The 21,371-nt window shown below is 45.6% G+C and overlaps 1 protein-coding gene across 2 annotated transcripts in view; it reads left to right on the plus strand.

The window, feature by feature from the left end:
• PALD1 (phosphatase domain containing paladin 1) overlaps positions 1 to 20,265 on the plus strand; it is a 453,903-nt gene extending 433,638 nt beyond the window's left edge. The window contains exon 20 of one of the 2 annotated variants that reach the window (XM_029609049.1): positions 19,891 to 20,265. In XM_029609049.1, the coding sequence (XP_029464909.1) occupies positions 19,891 to 20,040 (150 nt within the window). In that variant the 3' untranslated portion in view covers positions 20,041 to 20,265. The remainder of the gene's footprint in view (positions 1 to 19,890) is intronic. The other variant, XM_029609050.1, reaches the window with a different exon arrangement.
• Positions 20,266 to 21,371: the final 1,106 nt, after the last annotated feature.

Genomic DNA, 21,371 nt, shown 5'->3' on the forward strand with positions numbered 1-21,371 from the left:
ACAAAACCCATAAAGCCAGCATGGCAAGCACTTGCATGAGGTATTATGCTAAGGCTGCCTTCAGAAAGGGCAGTGAGGCCTGAAATTTAAGCAAGGAAGATAAAAAGAAATTCTGACTACACAGCAGACAGTATGAATCCTATTTACCAAGAATAATCAGTATGCCATTGGCAGAGAGAGTCTTGTGGTTGATTGAAATGGAGCTCCAAAAAGGCTGCCGGAGCCAATGGCTGTTAACCCGAAGCAAATGTGTTCATAGAAAACCTATCACATGGACTACTGAAAACATGTGAGCTGTGCTCACCATTCACGAGCCCTCCACAGATGCTATTAAAGATGCCAGGGGGCAGATGACTTGAGAATCTGCCAAGTCATGCAACATCCAGTTGATAGCAGATGTGGTGGGGATTACTAGAATAGACAATGAAAAGCAGACAGCATTATAAATCTCCTAAGGATATGTAACCCCTGCTTGGGGGCGCATAAAACGATGGACAGGGTTTCCCTATCGGTTAAGGGCCATCCTTTCCAGATTTGGTGGTGGGTTCCTAAAATAGGGCATGCAGATGGTGACGTGGGCCTGTGCAGAGGCAGCGGGGGTTACCATTAAACATGTTTCCCTCTGGTGGGACAGGGGAAGGCCACTCCTCGTCTCCCCTCCATGAACTCTGGTCCCTGCTTCCAAGTGGTGCTGGCTAAATAAGGCGTAGCAGACCCAAATCTGCAAATTCAAACTATTAACTTGACGTCTGGATGGACCAGCCAGCAAACTGTCCACCGGGATGTGAAGCAGGCAAAATTATAGATACTCAAGTTCATGGTCTTCCAACATCCTCTTTCTCTCGTACACACCCTCACGCATGCTCTCTCTGTCTCACGCACACACCTGCTCTTGTGCACTCACAAATATGCTCTTTCACGCACTAGCCGCAGCCACCTCCTTCCGCCCACATGGCTAATGGGGCTCCGTTTCCATCTTTGGACCGGGGGGCAGCTGATGCCACCCTTGCCCCTTTCCAATGCCGTCCTGCCCTCCTGCTCCTCTGTTCTTCAGTCATGCGGGTCAGTGCAACACTGCTCCCGCCTCTTGCTCCTTCCAGCTGCGCGGGCCGACCCTGTTCTGCCTGCTCCTGCTCTTTCCAATGCCACGACGGCATCTTCTTCCCGCCCGCCCGGGCCCACAGGGCAGTACTTCCACGCTCCCGCCATCATGGCACCACCCCGAAAACATAGGCACTCTAGGCAGCCGCCTAATTCACTTGTGCTTCTACCGGCCCTTCAACGGACTGAAATGTATGCGAATACGTCGGGGGCGGACGTTTGCGGATCAGATACGCGCAAGTTATGAAATGCTATAGCAGATCTCCACGCATGTATATGGGGATCATGCAGAACTCTTGGAAAGTTCCCCTCAACGACACATTATTCTCTCGGCAGAACCGCACCAACCAAACAGCGGGTGCAGTTCTGTGTGCATAGCTTTCCTGGGATAACTTTCATAGCGAGCGCATGTGCGTTCTTTTGCTGAGAAAATTAGTGTAAGGTCTGCGAGGAAAAAGCACCCCTGGGCTTTACGCACTGGCTGAAGATCACCCCTTTCGTGTTTTTGCTTATCTCCCTCATGGCTTAGAGAGAAAGTGCTCATCTGCTGACTCTTATTTTAGTCAGAGGCCCAGGGAGAGCCATTTTCATCAGGCCCTTTCCTCCAGCAAATATTGATTTACCGCTGTGAAAGGGCTGCAGGGGGCCCACCCTCTGCCCACACAGAGAGGGAGACGTTGGTAGTGGGGAAAGGGTTGAGGGAGACGGGGCAGGAAACTAGCATGGGTAGATTGCATTGTCAAATCTCCACGCATTCTTTTCTGCAGGGGGCGCAGATATCTGCCGATGCTTTTCTTTCCTGGGCCAGTCTCAGAAGGGAAAGCTTGCATGTACTTTCCCTCCGGGAACCGGTGGAAAGCCTGCAGGGGAAACATTACCTACAGACTCTGTATCACTGCAAGCAGTTTCGAAATTGCCTTCTTATCCCATTCCTCCCGCCCACACTGCCACTGTAATACCATAAAACCAGAATTAGTAGACAGGGAAGTCTGACAATAACTGTTGAGGATCTGCTTTAAATAGGGCCCTCCAGCGTCTTTTTTTCAAATGCTGTCGCTCTGTGGCCAGGCCGCCTCTGCTCCGGGCGAGAGGAGCTTCAGCTGGGCTAAAGAACACGGCTGTCTTACAGGAAACGCAGCCAGCCCCCCCGCCACCCTTAGTGACACTGACCCAAGAAAAATAAGAGGTGAAAAAGTTTAAAACGTGACATGCGGAGGAAAGAAATTCAGAAAAGAAGTCCCAGCAGCAAAGGAACATATCGAAACAGCTTTAATGGCTGTGTCTCTAGGAGGATCCCACTGTTTTAATATATCATTGAGCATCAAAGTAAGAGGAACAGAACATATCTCATCCCCGGCACAACTAGAAATGTTTACAGACGTTCACGACTAGGGGTCAGAAAAATATGCCGGAGGCTTTCTGGAAGTGGACATAGAGAAGAGCAGACAGCTAATTAGGGGAACAAAAAAAAAATCTGCATTTTTCGGTGTTTTTGCCAGATTGATGGACACCTTTTCTAGCTGAATAAATAATTGCACGTGTGCAGCTGACGCGGGCAAGGCAGAAAAGCAAGGGAGAGGTGAGAGAGCAGTGTTTTTACAGTGCTTATCCAATAAACATCTATTGGGGGTTTTTTTGCATGGGGGGGGGATGTTTTATCGATGTTTATCAGTAAAACCTAAAATCAGAAGCCCTAGTTACATTGTATTATGTATTGCCAGGCGGCAGGTCATTTGTACTACACTTCAGTTCTTTGACTGGATGCGCATAATCAGTAAACTTGTAAACTGGTCTTGGTTCTAAGAATTCAGTGCCTGAGCAAGAAAAACCCCAAATTTTGCACTGATATTTTCTGAAACCACACAGAATGTTAATTTCAAAAATATATGAAACACTTCTCCAACCCAAAGTTTTCTCCCTCACTGTTATTTGAACTTGAACAAAAGTGGAACTGCAGTGCTTTATAGTAATAATCAGAACCATCGCTGGGCTAAACGGCACCTCAGGCCGGGGGATCTCCCTACGATGTTGCACCCAGCTGGTGGAACAGGGGGGTTCTCCCCCTCCCCCTTTGAGTCCTGGCTGGCTAGCCTGTCCCCCCTCCAATGATGCTCCTATGCAGGAGTTTACTTATGGCCCCCCCATCTTGTCCCCCCCTCCGACAACCTTGGTTATAATCCTCCAGTTTGGGGGTGGGGGGAGGCACATTTAATATAAAATCATCTTTGCAGATGAAAACATTTTCATCCGTTCATGAAATCCTTTTTACTACTACTGCTTGTCATTTCTACAGCGCTGCGAGGCGCACACAGCGCTGTACACATACACAGAAGAGACAGTCCCTCTTTTTATGTAGTTTCAGGACGTATAACATGGTAGGAAACCTTGCTGTTCAGGCTCCGCGTCACAGAGTACAGAAGGATGGAGCCTTTGTTTCTAGGTGGTCTGCAAACCGCAGCTGGCTGTTCGCCCTCTTTCCTGTATAAATACCATAACGGAACAGTAAGTCATCCTGCCACAAGTTATATACAGAAACTACACAAAAACATTTCAGGAATTGATAAGAGATCTTTATCTCCCTAAAGTGGTTATATTTTTGGGGGGGTGGGGTGGGTGTAGGGAGATGGGTTTGGCTAGCCATAGGCCCTCATGAGCTGGGGCAGTGTTTCCCAATCTTTTCATGTCCAAGACACACCTAACATTAACACAAATGTTGTGTGGCACGCTAACCTCCACGGAGCTGGCAGTGCGGACATGGAGGAGGATTATAAGACCCAAAGGAAGGCTAGGGAATCGCTAAAAGCACCGCCGGCATCTCTTCCAAATTTTCAGACAGAGAGAGAGAGGGGGGGGGGGGGGGGCAGCAGTACACATGAACTCATCAGGATGGACCGGTGCATGAGAAGAGAAAAGTCAAGAGTGAGGCAGGCAGCCAGCAACATTAGTTGCCTTGGCTGCCACCATGCAGTTGACAGAGTTCCTTTACTGCTGCCACTCCCAGCACTCAAAAGTGAGTCACATCCAGTGCTCAGTGCACGCTGTCCCCATCTCACTCAGCCTAGGACAGAGGCTGGAAGGACTCGAAGATGAGGAGGTGCTGCATTAATGTGCACGCTGCATAACACGGGCCCCAGCAATCCATGCTCTGCATGCTACCCATTAATTACCCCTCCCCAGGGCTCATGCTGTAGCTAGGAAGAAGAGGTATGTGTGATTGCACGTGTTCTCAGGAAGGAGTTTCCTACACGTTCAAGAGGCCTGGCCTGGATCTGAGCCTCAGCCCAGGCAGTGGTGACTTCTCAGGTCTGAAGACCACACCAGTGTGCCGCGGCAGGCTGGTTGGGAAATACTGATCCTGGAGCAAGTTTCTGGAACTGCACTACTTTTCAGCGTTAGTGCTCTAACTTATTAGAGATATGGGTAAAATTATTCCCAAAACCATCATGTTGTCAAGATTCAGAAAACAGAGCCTGGGGGCAGAGTGCCGTATTGAGCGGATGCTGTTTCTAGCAGTCTAAATCCACCTATGCCTTTCCCTGTGAATCTAATGTCTGAACAGTAAGTTATCCAGACACAAGTTATTTTTCTGAAACAAGACAAAATGTAATCCGCTTTGAAGTGGCTGACCAACCACAAAAGGCAGAATATCAATCACAGAACTGAATTAAATTAAAATCCTGCATGCAAGAACATATGGCACAGTTTTCTCACACAAAGCTTTACTCCGAGCCCGCTCTCCGCTGCAGCGTTTTCAGGTAGTGCACTAAATTAAAGTGCATGGGCTCCAGTTATAGGGGATTATGGGTAACTGCACTTTGTGCAAGGGTAGTGCTGAACAATTCTGTACACTTTAAGGTGAATTTTCAAAGGGATTCCATGCATAAAAATAGCATCTAAGTGTGTTCATGCTATGTTATAAATATCGAGAGTTTGACTAATGTTTTCGGTTTCGCGCATACATTTTACCCGGGGGGAGGGGGAGGAAGGGGGCAGTTTAGGAGCATTCCAGGGCAGGGTTCAAAAGTACACACGGTAGCTGCTATTTTACAAGAGATATACGTATATTCATTACCAAACTTATTCGTATACTTTTACACCTGCTAACTGACTCGTGCAGGTGACACCGGGCTTGTCTGATGTCTGCAATTTTTGGGTAGGTGGTCCGGATAAACTGGTGGGGGTGAAACACTAGAGGATCTAGGTGAACTGGAAGAAGACTGGGGGAACTGGTGGTTCCAAGTACTTACACAAATAAGTATTTCCAGAAGAGTGCTCACACCTACTTTACAAAATTCCTGCCTCTGCGTGTAATTCTGGGCATTTATTCACGTGGTGTCACGACGCTGCCCTTAGCATATACACATCTCTCTGTGAAACAGGTAGAGAAAGTATGTGTTTTCTGGCACTAGAAATATGCACGCGTGCTCTCAGAGCAGAAATGTGCGGTATCTTAGCTCCCGCCACACACATTATACAATGCTAGCATTAATCTTCGCAAGTCCACTTCTGCTCGCAAATGCTGTGCCGCGGATAAGGTTTGACAGTCGGATTTCCCTAAAGGGAATGTGGTAGCAAGGCGCGCTTAAGTTAGCTGACAAAGCTGCACACAAGTGTCGGTTTTTCAAAACAGACTTGCGCGCATAATTCAGCTTTGAAAATTATCCCGGCAACACTACGCACGCTTTATCGCCTGCTGTTTGCTACATGTAGACTTGCTGTGAGAATTTCTGTGCACACTTTTTGAAATACAAAGAGTACACGCGTTAACTCCAAAGGTCACCCAGTTTTCTAAAGGGCTGCATTTTCGTGGGGGTGGGGGACGGTGCTCTTGGGGATTAGGTCGGGGGGGAGAAAACTATGCCCATGGTTTTGGATTTTCACAACTATGCATGTAGTGTTGTTTTTATCAGAAAAATGTATCCATGGGGAAAAACCAGGTGCAAATCCAAGTGGGTACTTATTCCGTGGGGCAAGTTTTCCAAGTTAAACGTGCATGCATGTTTTCCCTTTGCAACCCTGCGGGCAAATTTCCCTCTTTATTTTCTTCTGATTGCAAAATCTACAACTCGCGGCCGGCCACTCTATTCTTCATTCGCTGTCTTCCTTGAGAGAAAAGCGGGTTCAACCCAGACCATTTCCAGGCTGACTGGGAACTGCTGCATTTTTGCTTTTGTGAAAGCAGTATCTGAATACTGAATTATCTTGCCACAAATTATATTTTCTGAAAGTAGACTAAATACTGCATGGTGTAATGTGTAATACAGCTTTATTACACAAAACGCTGACACCCATAATCCTGCATGAATTGGAGTAAATGAACCTTAATTTAGTGTTTACCTGATGAGTCTCCAGATGAAAGGGCATTACAGGCATCACAACGCTGAGCAGGAAATTTGTATCCTATATCTTTTATATAGCATTTAGCCTGAATTAAGACAATATTACATCTGGCAAAATCCTTTATTATGCAGATACTGTTTTTGCCCATAGAAAGAGGGGTTGAGCCCCACGTTGTCTTGAAAAACCCTGAGATCTGCTCCCCTGTAAAAGAAACAGTCACTGAACAATAAGGCATCAAACCACAAACCAGTTGTGATTTTCGAAATTGGACATCATTCTGCACGAAGTGTAGTTATTGATAAACCTCCCCTAAACTGGATGTTGTGGAGGCAATTGAGTAGCCCTGTACTATTGCAAAGTACTCAGATTCTTTTACCATGTCTACATTGTAGCTCTTTTTAAAAGTGAAAGTTGCCCAGGTAGTGTCTCTCTTTAAAAATGACACAGAACATGATTGAGCATAAAGCATATGCACTAAATGCACCCATGTCTCCCACCTGCTGCTTATGCGGGCATGGAGGGGACTAAAGTAGTGCATGTATTTTGAAAATGCCAAAACATATAAGATAAGACTTGCCATACTGGGTCAGACCAAAGGTTGATCAAGCCCAGTATCTTGTTTCTAACAGTGGCCAATCCAGGTCACATGTATCTGGCAGGATTGCATGGGGGTAGATGGATTCCTAGCTGCTTATCCCAGGGATAAGCAAAGGAATTCCCCAAATCCACCTTAATAATTGTTTATGGATTTTTCCTCCAGGAACTTGTCCAAACCTTTTAAACACAGCGACACTAATATCTTTTACCACATCCTCTAGTAATGAATTCCAGAGCTTAAATATGCAATGAGTAAAAAAAAATATTTTCTCCTAGGACAAACAGGATGGTAGTCCTCACGCATGGGTGACATCATCAGGTGGAGCCTGGCACAGAAAACTTATGACAAAGTTTCTAGAAACTTTGTCCGACATACTGAGCATGCCCAACATGCCACTGTCCACATGAGGTCCCTCTTGAGTCTCTTTTTCCATGAAGCTAGTGCCTCGCAATTGTGGAGCCTGTGCTTCTTTGTGGAAAACTTTTGTTTCAGTTCAAAGTCCTGTTGGGTCCCTCTGCACTTTGGGATACTTTCTGGGCCTCACGGTAAGTCCTTCGTTATTCGTGGTCGATTACCGAAAGTGCCGTTCCCCAGTGACCGCCAGGTATCGACCATGTGCCGCGCTCTTTTCCCATGGCATCGTCCTTTTTCCGCCGTTGCTTCCAGTGCCCCCGGACTGTGTCCATCACAGACCCCCATGAGGTCTGCATTTTGTGCTTAGGAGCTTCACATGAAGTCTAGGGTTGCGATTTTTGTGCCCAAATGACACCTAAGGGCCATCGTGTGTGCCTAGATAAAATGGGGGCATTGACACTCAAGGGGTGGGAAGTCTTAGCAACCCCAGCAACTTTGACATCCCCCCGCTGTCAGATTCTCAGGTAAAATTTGGCGCGGGGGATTGTCTAATGTCGTTTTTTTCTCGTTCCAGGTCCAGCGGCTCATCATCCACCTCAGTGTCGGTGAAAGACCAGTCCTAACATCGGGAGAAATCTAGAAAACATCACCATTGATCACCATCAATGCATGGCTCCAAATTTGGGAAGGCACCGGCACTGACCGAGTTGTCCCCAAAACAGACCTGGGCCGAGGAACCTGAGGGACCGAGGGGATCCCAACTGGTTCCGGTGGTGGACACCAATCCCCCATGAGGATCCGGGGGAGATCTGGTTTTGCTGTCTCCTCCTCCTCAAACTGTCCTATCTTCATCAGCATTCGAGGAGGAGTTGGATTGCCGTATGCGGCTGGCGGTCGGCTGGGCCCTGTGTGGCATTGAGCCCCCAGTCCTGCCGGTGCCGCTACCACCACCTGACACCTTTACTGGAGTGGCTGAATTTGCTGCTTGGTGTTGTGCCAACGCAGCCTCTCCCGATGCTAGGCACCCATGCCAACAAAAGGGGCATTGGTACGACCTCCCCCAGAGGCTCTCCCAGTGATTGATTCCTCCGATGATGAGGGGGCATTGGGTTTGTTGGCGCCACTGTCGTGGCCCACACAGAGGTCGGAGGCACCCCTTCCAGGTCCCTCGGACTCTGTGCCTTTGGGGCACCTGGTACTCTCAGTGTCTGTGGCACCCCCCGGGGCCGGGATACTTCTCAGTTCTAATGGTGCCATTGGTGCCTGTACTTCTGCCTTCGGGGCTACCGAGGCCTTCAGGATCTTGACATAAAAGATCATTGGGGTCTCCACCCTTGGTGTCCCTGGGCACACAGAGTGAGGAGGATGACCCCCTATGATCCTTGGGAGGACAAAGCGTCCTCATCCTCTGCGGAGGACTCCGAAGACTTGCCCTCCCCTCAAGAGGAGAATCGTAAGTCTCCTCTGGAAGATTTGACTTTCACCGGGTTCGTGAGAGCTATGGCAGAATTGATGCCTTTTCAGCTCTTGAATGAGCAGAATTCCAGGCATAAGATGCTAGAAGTCCTTCAATTTGTGGATGCCCTGAAGGAAGTTGTCGCAGTACCAGTGGACAACATTTTCAAGGATCTGTTTGTCCAGTTGTGGGAGCATCCCATTTCCATCCCTCCAGTAAATCGAAAATCAGATGTGGTCTACTTAGTGCAACCCACCACAGGATTTGAACGCCGACAGCTTCCGCACTAGTAGTGGTGGAATCCACCTTAAAGAAAGCGAAGAGATCACAGGCCCATGCTTCAGTCCCTCCAGGCTGTGATCACAGGGCCCTTGATGCTTTAGGAAGGAAAGTCTTCCAAGGGTCCATACTGGCGGCCCAAATTGCATGTTATCAGCTCTATATGAGCCAATACTCCAGGAACCTCTGGAAACAAGTTAAAGATCTGGTGGAACGCCTCCCCCAAACAATTTCAGGAGGATTTCCTGAAAGTGATCCAACAAGGGTTGGAATGTGACAAGCATGAGGTCAAATCGGCTTATGACATCTTTGAAACAGTGGCAGGGTGGCAGCGGCAGGCATAGGAGCATGACACATGGCATGGCTTCGAGCGTCAGACTTTCGGCCAGAGGTGCAAGAGCATATTGCGCACCTCCCCTGTACGGGGAAAAATCTCTTCAGAAACAAAATCAAGAAGTGTCAGCCCTTACCCCTTTTCCCTATCGGGCATTGGCGGGTTCCTATTCCCCTACCTGACCTAGTCAGTGAAAGTTCCCAAGCAGGGGCCCCCTTCCTTCTGTCTTCCCGCTTCCTTCCCTTAGCTTCCTTCTCGGATGTTATCTACCCCTTCTATCACCCCATCCTTCCTCAGCCTCAATATACTTTTCTGCCAAATTAATGGCTTCAGTTAAGTTGGCCGGGCCCTGTCGGGATATCCATTGCTTTAGGGGTTGGGTCTCAATGAATTGTTCTAACACGATCATCTTCACTATCTGATCAGGGTTATGCTCCGAGGGAAGAAGCCACTGGGAGACCCAGTCACATAACTGTTGGGCTACTGCCCTAGGTCGGTCAGTCTTTTGAAACGTCTGGCCTCGGAACCAGTGTCGATAGGCCTCGGGGGAAAGCCCCAGTCTGTCCTGGATAGCTACCCTTACTTCTCCATAGTCCAGAGCTTGGGTTGGGTCCAAGCTCCTGTAAGCAGCCTGTACTTCCCCCGTTAGATAAGGTGTGAGCCGAATGGCCCACTGAGTTCTTGGCCAGCCCGCAGCTTCGGCTATTCATTCAAACATGACTAAGAAGGCCTTGGGGTCATCATGTGGTCCCAATTTTGCAAGGCCTAGTCCATGAATTTCCCCGTCCCGCCGTTCTGCAAAGGGTTCTTGTCTCACCTTAGGTGAGCCTTCTTTTTCCCAGATGGTCATCAACCTATTGCCTGCTGTTGTCTGGTTTGTTGATCTAGCGTTTGTTGTACAAGCTGGGCTGTGGCTGCCTGCTGTGACTGCATCTTATCAACGGCCCACTTCACCAATTCCTCGGCTGCCATGATGTCTGCAAAGGAAACAAAAAGAGACCCAAGTGTGATATCTTTTTTTGGGGGGGGGGGGGTTCACCCTTTCCAGATTTTTCACCTTCCAACCCTGTTTAATCCACCAGTGCCCCCCCTTTCAGGTACTCTTACCTCCCGGGGCCGCTGGATCATGCCTTGAGCTAGATGGGCAGGGTCTTTGTTCCTTGCTGGCGGTCACTTCTGGCTCTTGTCCTGGAGATTGTCAAGATCCCACTGCTGCCACCACTTATCTCCTGGTTTTCCTTCCCTCTTGAATTCCCTCCCTGGGGTTTTTAGTTCCTAGGGTTTTAACCTTCCTCCCCAAACCGGTATATAAACCCAGTCACAAAGGCGGTAACACAGGTTAAGGATTACCATGAAACCCTCCAGCATCTGTCTGCCATTACCTCAGACCCTCAGTGCGCTGGCAAAAGGTCATCATGGCAAAGCTTGAGGCGCCCCTTTTTACCAGCCAAGGAAGTATTTTCCTCCAGCTAGCAGGGTGATGCCTCAACGTGCAGCATCTAGGCCATGAATGAGGCAGCCACATACTTCTCAGCCACTACCAGCCCCGCAGCAGAGCCCCGCTAAGGGATTTTGACCGGCTGCAAGGGTGTTTGAGCCAGCAATCCGTACCTGCGGTGAACAACCATCCAGTTGGAGGCCATCTGCAAAGCTGTGCAGACTGTTGGTTCTCGGTCACCTTGGACCCATGGGTTCTATTCATTGTTTGTCTGGGGTACAGGTTAAACTTCCAGTGGGCCCCTCCGGAATCCCCTCTGTGCCCCTCTTGGAGTTTTTCGGAGAACCAGCAGATACTTTGAGTAGAGCTCTCTGCCTTCTTAATGGCCAGAGTGGTCGAGCAAGTCCCACAACAGCGGGTTTTACTTGAGGTATTTCCTGATTCCCAAGAAAACAGGGGGCCTTCATCCTATCTTGGACCTGAGGGTTTTGAACAAGTTTCTCGTAAGAGAAAAGTTCAAAATGGTTTCATTGGGTGCCCTAATCCCTATCCTGAGGCATGGAGACTGGCTTTGTTCCCTTGACCTAAAAGATGCCTATGCTTATATTGTGATCTCTCACAATCATTGGAAGTTTCTCCGTTTCCTGGTAGGAGAGGAGCATGTTCAATATCAGGTGCTACCCTTCGGCCTTGCGTCCATACTGTGCATCTTCACAAAGTGCCTGGCAGTAGGGATGTGAATCATATTTCTGACGATTGAAAATATCATAAGTTTTTATAAATTAATGTTAGTTATATCTATTTTTATTTTTTAAAATTTGGTTTTGTCGGATTGATCATGATGTTTTAATGTAATTTTGGTTTTTATTTTAGTTAAAGTAAGTTTTATTTCATATTTGTTTTTATTTTTATTTTATTTTTCTATAAAACTTACTAATTTAAATTTCTTTTGAAAATATTGTAAACCGCTTCGGTCATTTCTAGTATTTGGTGAAACGGTATATAAATGTATTAAATAAAATAAATAAAAATACGATATTTTCAAAGTCGTCAGAAATCGGGGGCTCCCCGAAACCAATAGGAAAACCCCACGAAATTGTTCGTGGGGTTCTCTTATCGTTTTGGGGGAGGGCGGGAAAAACGGCACACAAAAACAATCCCTAAACCCACCCCGACCCTTCAAAACAGCTCCCTTAGCTTCCCCCACCCTCCCAACTTCCCCCAAAATGTTTTAAATTACCTGGTGGTCCCGTGGTGGTCCGGGGAGCGATCTCCTGCTTTCGGGCCGTCGGCCGCCACTAATAAAAATGGCGCCGATGGCCCTTTGCCCTTACCATGTGACAGGGTATCCGTGTAATTGGCCGGCCCCTGTCACATGGTAGGAGCACTGGACGGCCCGTGCCATTTTCTCTGTTTTCCAATTTTGTGCACCACCTGATACCGTATTATTTTCCTATGGTATGAGCACATGAAAGGTAGGGTGGGAGAGAATGATAAGAGGCATTCTTGCTGCTGCATCCAACCCCTTCCCCGACCAGTCTTCTGCATGCTACATCCCCAAATCCACGTTAGTGAAGTTATCGGAGGGGAGGGAGAGTCTATTTTTGTTAGCATCTGCTGACAATCAGTGTTACCAGCTATGAATCCTACTCACAGTAAGGAACTAACCAATGAGGATTGCAATGTCAGTATTGATGTTTAGACTGGTACATTGTATGGAATAATGTAACTGCAGCAACGTCCTGTCTAAAGTTTCAAGCCATTCACTATAAGATTATCCAAAGGCATTACCTCTGCCCGCCTAAACTGTTCCAGATGAAAGGAACCGAGGCGCCCTATTACTGGAGAGATGGTCACATGATGGCAAATGCTGCTCCTGTTTTGTGCCTGTGTCCAAAAATACAACACTTCTGGCAAACGCCTCCAGTTTTATCAAGTCCCGGGTGGATATTTCTCACAAACTTTGGCTTGGGGTGGTTATAGAGTCCTTGAATATTGCCAAGACAGATGAGATCCTAAGCCATCCACTTCTTTTCACAGCTCTCATAGTGGAAAAGCCAGACTTCTCCTGCAGTGGTGGTCTGGAAGGCTAGCATAGCATGTTGAGGGCGTGAGCACAGAGGCAGATACAGTCCACATGTATTACTTGTTGAGGGGAGGGGGCACCCTGTCACCTTTTAGTTACAAAACGTATGATTCTCTGCAATGGATCATTCTTGTTTTTTCATTTAAGGGCTCTGTGACTGATAATATGATATTGTGGATCGTGATTAGGGGCTAGGCTTGGGTTTGATGAATATTTTGATAATGATTGATTATGTATATTTTTACTATGAAGCTGCGCGTGCTGGACTTGTATCTGTAAAGCTTGAATAAACAGATTTTTTTTAAAAGAGAGCTTGGTTATGGAGAAAACATTTTTCAAAGCCATTTACCATAATAGAATGAGCTGGCTGAATATCATCTCTTCCCCTCACCCAGAGCAGATAAAAGGTATGTGTGGAAGATTACAATGCACGTACGTCTAGTTGCATCAAAACAGGGAATATTCCTGGGGGTGTATTTAAGAACATAAGAAATTGCCATGCTGGGTCAGACCAAGGGTCCATCAAGCCCAGCATCCTGTTTCCAACAGAAGCCAAACCAGGCCACAAGAACCTGGCAATTACCCAAACACTAAGAAGATCCCATGCTACTGATGCAATTAATAGCAGTGGCTATTCCCTAAGCAAACTTGATTAATAGCCATTAATGAACTTCTCCTCCAAGAACTTATCAAAACCTAAATTACAAGAACATAATTCAGGTTTGAAAAGAGTAATCAACGATGTTAGTACTATGAAATCTCAAATAAGTGCTGAACAAGCTTCCCAGGTTGCTTTTGTCAAAGATAGTGTAATCTTACATACACATCTGGAAAATATTGAGAATTCATTAAGGGCTAAGAATTTGCAGTTTCTAAACTTTCCCATGACTAGATTATTATCTGCTTATGAGATATTTAAGAAATATCTTCAATATATTTTGAGTATATCTGAGGAAACGTTTTCAGCTACCGGTATATCCCAGATTTATTATATTCCTAGTAAGAAGGTTACTAACATGGAAGAAGGAGGAATGGATACATTGACTCCTAATAGCCCAGATTTGTCTCTCTTTCTCTAGTCCTCATTAGATGATATCCCATTAAGAGCTACTCTCCTAGTGTCCATCCGTGCAGAGAAGGATAAATAAATGGTCTTCCAGAAATATTTTCTGAAAAACAATTTCCTGTTTTGTAGTCAGAGAATACAGGTATTCCCTGCCTCTTATTTTACACGGTGTCAATTTGCTGATGAGTCAATGGGTATTAGCAATAAGAGCTACTTTCTTTCTTAGATTTACATATCTGAGGAGATGATGAAAGGTAGATTTAAGAAGATTAAGTGCCCTGCAGTGAATGCTTCCTTAAGAGAAATTCAATTTTAAATCCTATACTGGATGTATTTTTGCCCAGTTAGAGCCCTGAAAAATGGTGGCACTGAGTACAGAAACTAAAAGTGCACTCGAAGCCTCCACTGGACCACAAAGGATGTGTCAGTAAGGCCCAGAGGGTTATGAGGAGGGCTAGAATGTGGAGGGGGAGAAGTCCATCCTCTGGGGAAGAGGGGGGGGGGGGAATGTTTGAAAACGGGAAGGTGGGGCTTACACTCCAGAGGCTCCAAAGTGATGAAAATTGCTGTCTTTTTTAGAGCAAAAATTTAGATAAGAGGAATAAAGTCCCTGTGTGTGTGTAGGGTTGCATTTTTTAATCTGCGTGTCTTCTTTCCCCACCCTATCTCCCATTCTTCTGCCTGCAGAGAAGAGGGAGGAGAGAGTCTGCAGATACATAAGGAGTTTTCAAAGAGAAACTATCTGCATAGACATGGAGACCGATGCAATAAAGTCGCGTAGAAAGCGGGGGCGCCATGCGCTATTAAAATTAGGGGGTCGGGTTAGCAAGGAGGCGTATGCTTGCTAACGCGAACCCAATCGGTTTTCGTGACCGCCGTACATCAGTAAGGAAAACCGATGCCGATAAACTCGGCGTTGATTTTCGCGATGGGTCTGGCTGTCAATTGTTTGGTTTCTTTTACGTTTATTTCTTTTATTTTTCATCCTACTTAATATCACAACGATAAACCCGGCGTTGGTTTCCGTGACCGGCGTACATCAGTAAGGAAAACCGATGCCGAATTTATCGGCGTTGGTTTTCCTTGGCGGCGGACGGCCGTCACGGAAACCAACGCCGATAGTCTCGGCATCGGTTTTCCTTGGCGAACGGTAGTCACGAAAACCGACACCAAGTTTATCGGCGTCGGTTTTCGTGGCTGTCCGCCGGTAAGGAAAACTGACGACGATAACCTCAGCGTTGATTTTTGTGATGGGTCCGACTGTCAAATTTTTTTTTACTTTTATTTCTTTTATTTTTCATCCTACTTAATATCACAATGATATTAAGTAGGAGGCAGTACAGAAACATTTTTTCAGCTTTTCTGTACTTTTTTTTGATGCGCACAGCTATTAACGCCTGCTCCAGACAGGCGTCAAAAGATGACAGTTAAATGTGTGTCCGAGACGCACATTTTTTTTTTTTTGCATCGGGAGTGAATGCCTAATAGCCTCATTCAAATGCATTTGCATGTGATGATCGCAAATAGATTCACTCCGCGTTGGACAAGCATTGAATATGCGCTAACCCCTTATTGCATTACGGGATTGATTAGCGCCTATTCTACCCTCATCCAACTGCAGGTTAACAATGCGCTCGGCTCAGCGCACCGTATTGCAGCGGTCCTATGGTTGGGTTTGGTGGGAGGGCTAAGAATAGGGGCACAGAAGTCCCTGCAGACTTTTTTCACCTGGGTGGCCTACTGAAAATTGCTCTGAAAAGAAACATAACTTTTACATATTTTTTTTAAAGAAAATATCAGAAAAGATAGAATGAAAAAGGAGACCTAAGAATAAGACCAAGAGAGGGAAGGAAGAGAACCAAGAAACAATCACTAGACTTTGCCAAGGAATGCTGAGCAGAAAGCCATGAATATGCGCTGTGACATTGGACAGAATGGTGATGGGGATTTATGAAGGGGAAAAAACACCATGCTGCTATATTCTCTTTGCATTAGTCAAAACTGAGAAAATAGAAGTTTGCTTAGTGAAGTGAGACAGGCCAATCAACAGGAATGAATTTACTTATTCAGTACAATGATCCTCCTGTTTTCAGAGTGTATTTAAACTGACAAGACTTGCGTTAGCGAGTGAAAAGACAGGTCTTTAAACACATGTGGCATCTGTCTTTAAATATCTCAACATAACACTTTTTTGCAAGCAAATGTGTTGCGTGCATTTGTGATGGCCAGCTTCTTGCTTTTTATTACCTGTTTTGTCATTGGCTTCATCCTGTTAGCATATGGCTTGCCTATAAGGGTCATGCTCAAAATACCTGCAATCTGACTTATTATGCTTCAAAATGGAGAGATTCTGTTTAGAGAATTTAATCAATGAAGCAAATAAGCTCATTAAGATGTATCTTAGTTCACTGATGTGTTTAGCTTCCAAAGGGATATCGATGTTTACATTTTCAGAAAGCGCATCCTTCGTGTCCCTCCCTCCATTAGGAATCTGAGATAATGGAGGTGCTGCTGAGCCAATGCAGATGTGTACAGATGCATGTAGAGGATATTACAGCACAGCCAGCTAAAGTGGAGAGGTGGGAGGAAAGGAGATTTTGAAAATCGAGGGATGCTACTTATGCAAAATAAAAATTGGATAGAATAGAAAGGAGAACTGGGAATAAGACAGATATGAAGAATTAGAATCAAAGACGTGACAAGGTGCTATGCTGAAGAATCTTATAGTAGCTCATATCACAGCATTACTGGGTGAGGGGAATGGAGGATAGAGGAATCAAACAAGAGCTCCCTCTAACCACAGCACTATGCTGCTAGTGTTACAGAGGATTCCATTCCCGGTTAAGAGTTTCCGTACATATTCTCACCCCTGTCGAGTTTGCCTGTGCATTTATTTCAGGAAGAGAGCAGGAGATTTCTCATTCTCATAGAGAGGACGAGATCATGAGGTGGGGAACAGAGGGATGAAAAAAAAAAAAAAAAAGCACTGAAAGAGAAGGGAGGGGATGCTAATGATTGTATGTTTAAGGTTTATTATTATTTATATACCGTTATCTCAGCGATAGCCTTCACAGCGGTTTACATTTCAATAAATATGCAGTAAAGAAATTACAATCAATTATAAAAGATAAAACAGCTAAAAATTAAAAGAGGGAAATTACTAAAACATATTAGCTGTTAAAGAATAAGACCATAAATATTAAACCAATAAAATACTAAAAATATAAATATACGTATCCAGCATTAGTAAAAAGTTAAAATGAAGTAACCTATGTTTAGTTTTTGTTTTCTCTTTTGAATAGCCGGCATTATCACCCAGCCTATATGTTCACTGCACAATATACTAATGAACCGGCCACCAAGCTTCCCAGCACATCGAATGATAAATCGTGTTGCATGCTGTGAGGCTGCGTTTGTTTCTCTGGGTCGGGAGTGGCCAAAGCCTATCGCTGATCCTCTTTCAACCCTTGCCCACCACGGCCTCCTTGCCCCTCGGGGAAGTGCATAAGCTGTAAATATTTCCCTTCTCCCCCTCCATGCTGTACGGAAAGACTCCCGAGGACTTGATCTAGGCCAAGTATGAACTGAAGCCCTTGCAGGCAGAAGTGGCTCTGGCTTAGGTCTTCAGCCTCAGATCCTATCAGGCTCACACGGTTCATAAAGCACGGCTTTTTCTAGCAGCAGAAACAAGAAAACATTGTAACTTTTTCAGCAGGGTGCCAAAGCTAACAAACTGAGCTCAGCCTAACACAAATGGTTAAAAAGTGGCCTATAAATACCCAGGAAGCAGATATAGGAGAGTAAAGAACTGAGCTGTATTTCTTTTAGAGAGTGTTACTGTTTAGCTTTTTTTTTATTACATTGAGGAATTTACCCTTTTCAACAGTCCCCCTGTAGTCTTAAAGAGCCACATCAAAATGCACCTTCTCTGGAGCCTTAGAATGTCAATTATTGACGTCATTCAATTCTGTGCGTTTTCTGACGTATTCAAGAGTGGACGTCGCACAGAGAGAGAGCGCACTGCAGAGCCCAGAATATGAGTGCTGCTGGTTTATGTGGAGACTTCTTTTCCTGCTGTGGCTTAAATTCAGACTTATTTCAGATTAACCCTATGGCCCAAACTCCCGAGCCTGCTGCAGTCTCTTGCGCTCCCTGGTTTATCCCAGATCTTGCACCTGCTTGAAGGAGGGGGGTGTGTCAGGAGGAGAGGGTATGTGGTGGGTGCACGGGAACTGAGAGCTGCTGCACCTCTGCCAGACCTGATGTCATCTTGAGAGCTGCGGGGGAAAAGGATTGCGAGAAAGCATCCAGGGAAAACCTCATATATAGTGCCTTAGATAGGCTACTGATGCCTATAAGGCTACTAATGCTCCAACCCCACAGTTGTGGATGTTGGATATGTTGTAGTCATTGGTTACCCCAGAGCGTGTGATGCTTTCGTAACTTGTAAAGCTATCACTGAAGTCAGTGATAGCTTTACATCACACGCTCTGGGGTAACCAACGATTACAACATATCCAACATCCACAACTGTGGGGTTGGAACATTAGTAGCCTTATAGGCATCAGTAGCCTATCTAAGGCACTATATATGAGGTTTTCCCTGGATGCTTTCTCACAATCCTTTTCCCCACCTGTGCTAGACTTGCTCACATATATAGATATTTTTTAAGTGTCTGGCATTTTTGGATCTTGTTCTTGTGTATCTTGAGAGCTGCGGCAGGATGTGACAACAGACAGACAGTGCTACTTTTAAAACACAAATGTACTTCAGACTGTTTTTAGGTTATACAAGAAAACCTTGCAACCGTGCTGTAAGCCGAAACAAGAGAAAAACAAAATAATTGTGGTTTTCTACCGCAGTGTATTTGCTAGATGTGAAGTAAGTGATGAGGAAACCAAATGCTCACCAATTACCCCAAATTGGCTTAATGCGCTCCACTTTTGATAATTATAAGCAGGTAATAACAGCATTGTTCCCTTTCTCCTATTGTACAGACAATAAGTCGCTGTCGGACATTCCAGCCCAGAGCTGCCTGTGTGTTTGGTCTCTGCAATATTAAACTGTACATTGATATACTTCTTACTTGAAAGGTGCTATGTAAATATAGACATGGTAATACCTTAATGTCACAAACGTCCCCTTCCCCCTTTTCTCCCACAGAATGTAATAGGTTAGAAAACAGAATTGTAAGTGTGTTCTAAATTTTGTATGCACTATAAAATTATTCTAATAGGCTGGCTGGGTTACGGTGCTCTGCCTCAGCTGAACAGGGCTATTTTATCATGCTTTCTGTTCTTAAGAAGTAATATATTCTTTTGAAGTTCATGTGCCTCCGTATCTTGGGAGCAGAAGGTGGCAGAAAGTTGTCACATTGGTTCCTCCCTGCTGGGCTGTTTTCAGAAAGCTCGCGTCACATTTTCTGCCTCCTCGTGGGACCCTTAGAAGGCAGTCGGGTGTATGGCAACCTCAGTATGGCAGTAACTAACTTAGAAAATAAATTTTACCTCCAAGGGCACAGATTGCTACAAAATAGTGCTGCGGTTGTAAGTGAGCATCTTGCCGTAGTCGTCAACTTGGGAGAGACGCATGGAAGAGTAAAGTGATAGACTGTGCATAATGCGAGCCTGATGAGAAAGAGTAAGGAGAGAAGCTGTGCGTGAGAAATGCCTGCTAAAGGGCTGAATGGAACGCAGTGTGAAAGCGCATGATGGATCCCTGATGAGAGCCAGTTGAAAAGCAGTTAGGGAAGAGAAGAAAATGTCCTATTCCTCCTGAACATTATGGTCACTGGCTTTTCCTTTTTTTCACCCCAATTCCCCATCCTCACTTTTTCAGGTGGCATCCAGGGCTGGAATTTACGATATCCTGAATCAGTTTGGGTTTGCCGAGTTTGAGAACCTCGAGAATCAGCCTCTCTCTAGACTGCGTGCACGCTGGCAACGGCAGAGCACCACCTCACTTCCTTTCCGAGGACAGTTTGTCTGAGACAACGTGCCATCCCGCCCCAAAAGCACCACACACGCTATGTGCCGAACGGCTCTCTTGCTTTTATAAGGGAAACAATTGCCTTAAAAAGACTTCAGTTCACAAAAGAAAAACTAAACAGACTGCTTTTTTATATATAATACAAAAAAAAAAAACCAAACTTGTAGAATTCTTTTGAACATGAAATACCTGGATTGTAAATTAAATATCATGTGAGAAAAGGTTCTCATTGCTGAGATTTTTCTGTTCACTTAAAAAAAAAATAAAACAGAAATAGAAAAATGTAGATAATTTTAGAGTATTCTGTTGCAGGATTGCACCAGTACCACATATAGGGAGAATCCCACCGCAGCTACAATAACACTGGAATGTATTACAAGTTATTGTACATTTACCATTTTGCTTTCTCTAAAAACTTCATCTACTCCATCCATGCGAGTTCTGCCTTCTTTCTTTCTTCACCAGCATGCGGTGCCAGCAGGGCACAGCCCCTCCCTCTCTCTACCACACACAGCATCTTGAATGGAGAGGTCCTAGAGTTGACACCACTGCAGCAAAGTGTCTGTATTTGTGTCTCCCCCTGCTGACTGGACAACTTCCTGTAAGCCAGTGATTCCCAAACCTGTCTTGGGGGACCCCACAGCCAGTAGGGTATTCAGGATATCCATAACGAATATGCGAAATTAACTAATGCATCCTCACTATGAATATCCTAAAAGTCCAACTGACAGTGGGGTCTCTAGGGCAGGTTTGGGAAAACCCTGCTCTAAGCTTCCGGATCCCTATCCTGTCAGCTTGGGCATGCGGCAGAGCTGTTTCGCAGGGAATCTGCATCAGAGCACAAAGTTACCGACGACGTTGACTTTCACAACAGCTGGAGCCATCCCAGCTTCTTCCTAGAGGGATGGGATCCTTCTTTAATAATGGAGCTTTGTTTTCAGTGGCTTACACAGGTAATAGTTATACTGATTTCTGTAATCTGAAAGCCGTGTTTAAAGCATTTTGCTGTTACCATGGATGAAGTTAATTACAATGTCGGGTTCTTCCCATGTGATCCTCATCGAGGCCGCGATGCTCTTAGAAAGAAGAGAAAGCTGCACAGGATGTTCATTTATTGAGTTTTCCTGAAGAATAAGCCATTAACAGTAACTTGGAGAATAAAATCCAAGCTGTGTGTGCCTTTTTTTTTGATTGATGACTGCTAGCCGGTTGCCGAGAGCCCCGAATAACAGAAGTAGGATTGTGGAGCAGGGAAGGAAGTCACGAGGAGTCGCCGCTGAGCTCGTGGACTTGGAAAGTGTTACTCCTGTAAGCTGGATGAAGGAAGGATT

The sequence above is a fragment of the Rhinatrema bivittatum genome, chromosome 7 (genome assembly GCF_901001135.1).
Source record: "Rhinatrema bivittatum chromosome 7, aRhiBiv1.1, whole genome shotgun sequence".
In the NCBI taxonomy this organism is placed as follows: Eukaryota; Metazoa; Chordata; class Amphibia; order Gymnophiona; family Rhinatrematidae; genus Rhinatrema; species Rhinatrema bivittatum.